The sequence below is a fragment of the Salminus brasiliensis genome, chromosome 4 (assembly GCF_030463535.1).
Source record: "Salminus brasiliensis chromosome 4, fSalBra1.hap2, whole genome shotgun sequence".
NCBI lineage: Eukaryota > Metazoa > Chordata > Actinopteri > Characiformes > Bryconidae > Salminus > Salminus brasiliensis.
Genome location: NC_132881.1, coordinates 49,639,811 through 49,647,073, shown reverse-complemented (window position 1 = coordinate 49,647,073; position 7,263 = coordinate 49,639,811). Strand labels below are relative to the sequence as shown.

At 41.9% G+C, this 7,263-nt stretch overlaps 1 protein-coding gene across 1 annotated transcript; it reads left to right on the top strand.

The window, feature by feature from the left end:
* The first annotated feature begins 1,543 nt into the window (after nt 1–1,543).
* Nucleotides 1,544–7,167, top strand: ints12 (integrator complex subunit 12). The gene is made up of 6 exons (XM_072677174.1): nt 1,544–1,699; nt 1,892–2,065; nt 2,491–2,675; nt 3,844–4,003; nt 4,554–4,706; nt 5,943–7,167. Exons 1-6 carry the CDS (start codon nt 1,544–1,546, stop codon nt 6,549–6,551), a joined length of 1,437 nt encoding a protein of 478 aa, XP_072533275.1. The 3' UTR covers nt 6,552–7,167.
* The last annotated feature ends 96 nt before the right edge of the window (nt 7,168–7,263 follow it).

The window sequence follows — 7,263 nt, the reverse complement described above, 5'->3', positions numbered from 1 at the left end:
TGAGCTCCTCAACCGCTGCGTGTTACCTCATATAGCATATATATATACATATATACATATACATATATATTACACACACACACACACACACACACACACACACACACACACACACACACTCTATATACACACTATATATATACACATACATATATATATTACACACACACACACACACACACACACTCTATATACACACTATATATATACATACATACTGTATATTATCTTATTATATATATATATACATATATATTACACACACACACACACACACACACTATATACACACTATATATATACATACATACTGTATATTATCTTATTATATATATATATACATATATATTACACACACACACACTATATACATACATACATACTGTATATTATCTTATATATATATATATATTACACACACACACACACACACTATATACACACTATATATATACATACATACTGTATATTATCTTATTATATATATATATATACATATATATTACACACACACACACACACACACACTATATACACACTATATATATACATACATACTGTATATTATCTTATTATATATATATATACATATATATTACACACACACACACACTATATACATACATACATACTGTATATTATCTTATATATATATATATATTACACACACACACACACTATATACACACTATATATACATACATACTGTATATTATCTTATATATAGCTACGTTCTGTAGATGATCTTATATATAGATATATATATCTTATATAAATATAGATGCTGTATTTTATTTTATACATACTGCATACTGTACTATACATACTGCATATGATCATATATACATACACACTGTATGTTATTATATATTTATATACTGTATATAATCATATTATATATATATACACATTCACATACTGCTGATTATCCAATATATACACACATACTGTATATTATATTATATGTAGTATGTATTTATTGTGTACACACATTGTTTATATTTCTGTCATATACATACATACAGTTTACATAATAATAAAAATAATAATAATAATTATTATTATTATTATATAGCCAAATACTGTTTTTCTCATACACAACTACTGTTGATATTCTAACATGTGCACAAATACTGCTTATATGTTTGTACCCCTAAATACGGTTTAGTATCTGTATCTAAATCTGAAAATACAGATTTAACCTTTAGTCTGAAATGAAAGAGTTAAACGTGGAGGAAATCAGTGTGTGTTTGGCTAGGAGAGACTACAAATGATTTCTATATGCCTTATGTTTATGTATGTGATACCCAACAGTGCTGATGTGTATATCTGTGTATGGGGATGCATATACAATTCTATACTACAAAAGTTGGGACATTTATTAGTAGATGTTCCAAATCACTACACATAAATGAGATGATCAAATATGTTTATGTATTTATTATACTCAGTGCGTCCCTTTGTTTACGTATGTCCAGGTCATACCCAAGGCAAACACCTTGCAGTGCAAACACCTTACTTGCTGTTTCTTGTTTTTACAGCTATGGCTGGAACAGTGAGTCTAGAATTGGACCCCATCTTCCTCAAAGGGCTCGGATACCTTCACTCCAAAAGCAAAGACTCTGCAGAGAAGCTGAAGGCCCTGCTGGACGAGTCTCTGGCCAGAGGAGGCGATTCGGCCTACAGGACGTCACTGAAGGTGAGAGAAAGTCGACCACAGTCACGCTGCAGACTGTCCCGTCTTAGAAAGTTCTTTTGAGCAGCGCCCTAAAGCCCGTTAGGTGGTTGTTCTGTTAAATAACAATTGCTGCAAATAAATTATTAACTTTCCTAACATTAACTTATAAACTGTATTATTGCTTTAACAGAAGATCTCTGTGTTTTTCTGCAGGAAGTGGAGGTTTCGAAGGTGTCTGTGCCAAAAATTAACAAACAGGACTCCAAATCATCGTCCAGTTCATCGTCGTCCAGCAGCAGCAGCAGCAGCAGCAGCAGCAGCAGCAGCAGTAAATCCAGCGTCTCGGAGAAAAGCAAGAAAGAAGCGGAGAAAAGACCTGCAGAGAAGGTGTGGGGTTATATCCTCACTGCTGGGGTCATATCCTCACTGCTGTAAATCAGATTTCCTCAGAACCATTTTCAGTCCATGAGTCAGCGTGTGGTGGAACTGTCACAAAGCTATAATATTTGACATATAACTATTTTTGTCTTTTCACTTCCTCCACTATCTTTATCCCCCCCCTCCCCTCACATGATGCTGCCAGTGCTGGAGGGTAAAGGCCAGCATGGTCTTCCTCTGAGACACATGAAGAAGCTCCACCTTTTTGTTTTAAGCTGCCGCCAACACACCACCACAGGAGCTAACTGCTAATTCTGTTAGGTCAGCTAACTGGGACTCCCGGACACCAGGGAACCAGCCTGCGGAAGCCGATGCTTAGGCTGCTGCTCCGTGTCTCATGTTCATTGATCTTGCTGGTTTGCTCTTTCATGCAGGTGAGAGTTGAACCCGGAGATGGAGGAGATCTGCCAAAGAAGCCGCGCCTCGACAAACCCGAAAACCGCTCCTCGCCCATCGCCTTCCAGCCCAAAGACATCCCCCTCACAGACTTCACCTACAGCGACGAAACCAACGCTGATGACTTCGCCATGGAGATGGGTCTGGTCTGCGTCGTGTGCCGGTACGTCCTGCTACATATGCAGAGCATTTTCACTGCTGTGTACTGTATATATGACTGCAGTATGTAGCTGTTAGGGGTGTGCATCTAAAAGCCATGATGAGGAGAATATTCTATTAAAATGTTGATGTTGAAAAACATTTTTTGAACGATTTTAAGATGGAATTAAAAAAACAAAGGGAAATGAAATAGGAGTAACAAGGCTGTTTTTAAAATGTAGGAAGTAGAAAGTTCAGATAATTGTGTGAAAATGTAGAAGTAAAGAAGTAGAAGTAAAAAGTCTGAAAAATAAATAATTACTCCAGTAAAGTTTAGATAACATTTCTACTTAAGTAAGATAACAAAGTATTTGTACTTCATTATTTGACACTGCATATATTGATGCATGCACGTGCACATACAACAAAATAAATAAATAATACATATCATTAATGGACAGAAGAACTAGAAGAAGCAAAGGGAATTAAAGGGGATTGAGTTCATAAACAGACAGAGATCATCAGGGTGATGAAATACCGCTGTGTTTGCGGTCATGTCTGACGTAGAACCTTTCGAGACATCCTGGCGTACTCCTTAGGCTTCCCCATCAGCCTGAAAGAAAGTCTCTCATTGGAGGCTACTCTACTTAGCAGCTGGGTACCATTCACAGATACTGTGAAACTGGGCTGACTTTAGCAGGGTTATCAGGAGCCTCCTGCCCCACTTGATAGCAGCCGTCTGAATTCACCTAGAGTCATAAGCGAGCGAGCGAGAGATAGAGAGAGCTGAGATCACCCAGCACATAAACGTTGGACAAGTAAGTGTCCTGTGCACCTGTGATTTCACGATTTTCACATATCTCCATCTTATCAGCAACTTTAATATCAAATTAAGAATCAAGAAGATTTTATAATTAATAATGTAAATTATATTATATAATTTTGTAATGTCTGAGAGGCTTTTACTAACACAGTTCTGTGATTTGCAGCACTCTATTTCAATTTCCCGTTTCACCACTTAAGCACAGTAAGATTAATCCTGAATGAATATGGAAATGGATAAATGTAGAAATAAAGTGAGTGTAATTATGGTCACATTCACACAGATTTTAATGGCCTTGTGTTGATCAGCCCCCACTGTCCCCAAACACTGACCAGATTATTATTTACTAATTTTTTCTTGTTTTCTGCAGACAGATGACGGTCACTTCAGGAAACCAGCTGGTGGAGTGTCAAGAGTGTCACAATCTGTACCATCAGGAATGTCACAAACCTCAGGTTACGGATAAGGACGTTAACGACCCGCGGCTGGTGTGGTACTGCGCCCGCTGCACCCGACAGATGAAGCGCATGGTGAGATTCTTCACAACAGTGACAGTGGCTGTAGGACTGTATGTGTGACGGGGTTGTAGACATAACAACAATGTCAAGCAACCTAATAACCATAGTCATCTATAGAGGAAGGTGAAACCCCTCCACACTCCACACTCCACATTTGAGGGGAGAATGGGAATTACTGGCCACTATGGGAAAGCAGAGGTACTGCAGGACTGTGGCTTTTTTCTTCTAACCTGTAGGAAACTGAATCCAGGAAAAGTACAGAACGCATTACCTGTATTATTAATAGACTTAAGAAATAAATCATACTATACATTTTTGCACCAAGCAATTAATTAATTAATTACTAAAAAAGCTTATTAAAGAGTTTCTGGCTGGTCTGTGTTGCAGTTCACCTGCACTGTCAGTAAAGCTTTGATGTAAATGAGAATTTTACTTTTAAGAATTTAAATAAAAGCCTAAATACCATCGTTAGAACAAATGCACACCGCTGATGGGTGGGACTGAGTCTGTGGATGGCGTGTGTACTGTGTATGTGCAGTGTTTATACTGAGGTATGTTTCAGGCCCAGAAGACCCAAAAGCCCCCACAGAAGCCGGCAGCTGCAGTGACGTCCACGGCCCCAGTGGTGAAAGACCCCCTGGTGAAGAAGCCAGAGCTGAAGCTGAAGCCCGAAGCACCAGGGTCCTTCCAGGCCTTCAAGAGGACTGAGGTTAAGGTGAGCACTGAAGAAGCCGTCTGGTTCAATCCTAACCCAAAGGTCTGCTCAGCTGAGGGAGACCATATAAGAGCACACGCCCAGAAATGTTCCTCTCTCAGCCGCGCTCTCAGAACCCCTCCAGATCTCCGTTAGCTTGGTTAATGGATGTGGTTGAGCAGTGTTTCTCAACCCTGGTCCTGGAGGCACCCTGCCCTGCACATTAGCGTGGTTTCCCTGCTTTGCCACACCCACCGCCCCCCTGCAGGACCAGGCCTGAGAAACGCTGGTTTAGAACACAGTGACTTACGTAAACCTCTCCACAGAGCTGAGGAGCGCTGGAGGACCTGGAACCACTCTCACCTCAGCACAGTTAGTGGTATCACTCCGCCCACTGCGCTCCGGTCTGAGAGTGGAGCAGCTCTACAGAGCGGGGCATGATGAGGAGGGGGATGTAGATCCGGTTCTGAGCTCTTTCAGGCTGGTTTACGCACTAACCTTTAACTGATTGAAGTAAATAAATAAAGATTTTGGGGGGGTGTTTACAGAGAATGGTGACAGTCTAGGACTGGGTTTGTTAGCAATATTAGCCTAGCATCTCCCACTGTAAACTAAAGAAGATGATGTGTTGTGGAGAAGGCACATGTTTTTGATGGGGGGGGGGGGGGGGTGTAAAGGAGATTAGTGACTTCCACTGTTTGTTAGCAATATTAGCCTAGCATCTCTGTAGTAAACTAAAGAAGCACGTGGCTGAACGGCTGAATCTGGGCTCAGAGATCAGTCATGATCAGCTGATCTGTTACTAAATGAAAAGACTGTAGTTTAAACTCAGACCTTAGACTGACTACGGCCTCATTCTCCTTCGTTCCTCGCTCTGTAATTTTACAGTTACAGCTGGTTACTGCTTCCCTGGCACTCGACCCTTCTGTTTCCTCTGGTTTCTATAATGAAATACCAGCTTTTTTCCAGATTTAAACGAGACTATAGTCAGCATCAGTGATGCAGTGATACTTGATATGTTTACTGGTTCATTCATTCATTGTGGACTCGCTCTGAGGCGCCCTCTAGTGTTTTGCAGTCATTATTTTTAGTATAATGGGAAGAACAGGAAGTTCTTTGCGGAACCGTGTGATTGGTAATGACCACTTATTCTGTTTACTAGATAAATTGACTTAAGTGTGCTTCTCTCTCTCTCTCTCTCTCTCTCTCTATGTCTATGTCTATGTCTATGTCTCTCTCTCTCTCTCTCTCTCTCAGGTGTCTACAGCAGTGTCGGGGGCTTCGGCTGCCAGCGGTTCATCTCTACCGTCGGGCAGTGCTCTCACAGGTTGGGCCGCTTTCACCAAAACCACCGCAGCAGGAACGTCCGGCGGTAAGCTGGGGGGCAGCAGCCAGCCAGGGGCCGCCAAACCCCCCCAGCCCCCTGCTGGCTCCAAACCCATGGGCCTGTCCGCTCTGGCCAGCGTGAAGCCGGGTGCTAAAGCTCCGAGCAGCGGTGGGAGCGGGAATAATGGGAACAACGGCTCGGGATCGGCCCCGCTGAAGCCCCCGCCGCCGCTCACGCTCGGCAAGCAGGTCCTGAGCCGCTCCTCCAGCGGGGACAGCCTGGGCAAACTCACTGTGACTGGGGCGTCATCACCGGGAGCCACCTCTTCCGGCAACGGAGGGTCCGGAAACAACGGAGGTGGGAACGGGGGTAATAGCAGCAGCGCTAGCAGCAGCAGCAGTAACAGTAACAGCAGCAGCAGCGCCGCTAAAGCCTCTGCGGACGGGAAGACGCCGACGTCCCAGGAGTCGCAGCTCAACGCCATGAAGCGTCTGCAGATGGTGAAGAAGAAAGCAGCGCAGAGGAAACTGAAGAAGTGAGAGACTGAGGAGAGCCGAATCGACACGCTGCAGAATGACGTCATCCTAATATCTAATGTTTCTCAGCATGTTTGAGTTATTACAGAATTATCCAACCTGGTTCTGGACTAATTTTATCTAGTGTTTTTTTTGTCTGAAATAACAGTTTAGTTTTTGACTTTCCAGAAATATGAGATTTGTTTGCTTAATCTGGGACATATTGCTTACATATCTTTTGCTTATTGTAAAAATATATGCGCATAATGTCCAGAGTAATGCAGATATCTATCATTTTTTGCGTATTATAAAAAAGGCCTTTCATTTAAATTCATCTGTAAATGATTTGAATTGAATTAATTGATTTAAAACCAGGACAAAACTCTGAAAAAGGTGGGATATGTTGAGGGATTCTGTTCTTAACGATCTGAGGAATATTAGATATGTTAACTAGACTAAGAAGATTAAATGAGCAGAGCCCTGGTTGTTGTTGCAGTGCCGCTGCAGCAGCTGCAGGACGGGGACTGTGGTCTGTCTGTGGGAGCGCTGCTGGGTGGTCCCGTACCTCGTCTGCTCCGAGGCAGCACTGATGAACTTGCGCTTTTAAACACACCTTTAATAAATAGCAGCTTTGTGAAGAGCTCCGGTGGACTGTGGTTATTTTACACTACTGTGAGGAAATGAGGAGAGAAAAGCAGTTTAATTAGATTTAAATAGATTTATTCATCAGACAGTA

What these genes read in the sequence shown, in the direction of transcription:
- ints12 (XM_072677174.1), top strand. Translation starts at nt 1,544, where the DNA reads ATGGCTGGAACAGTGAGTCTAGAATTGGACCCCATCTTCCTCAAAGGG. An exon ending in AGAAAAGACCTGCAGAGAAG is followed by an intron (nt 2,066 to 2,490) that starts GTGTGGGGTTAT and finishes TCTTTCATGCAG; the next exon opens with GTGAGAGTTGAACCCGGAGA. An exon ending in CCCGACAGATGAAGCGCATG is followed by an intron (nt 4,004 to 4,553) that starts GTGAGATTCTTC and finishes GGTATGTTTCAG; the next exon opens with GCCCAGAAGACCCAAAAGCC.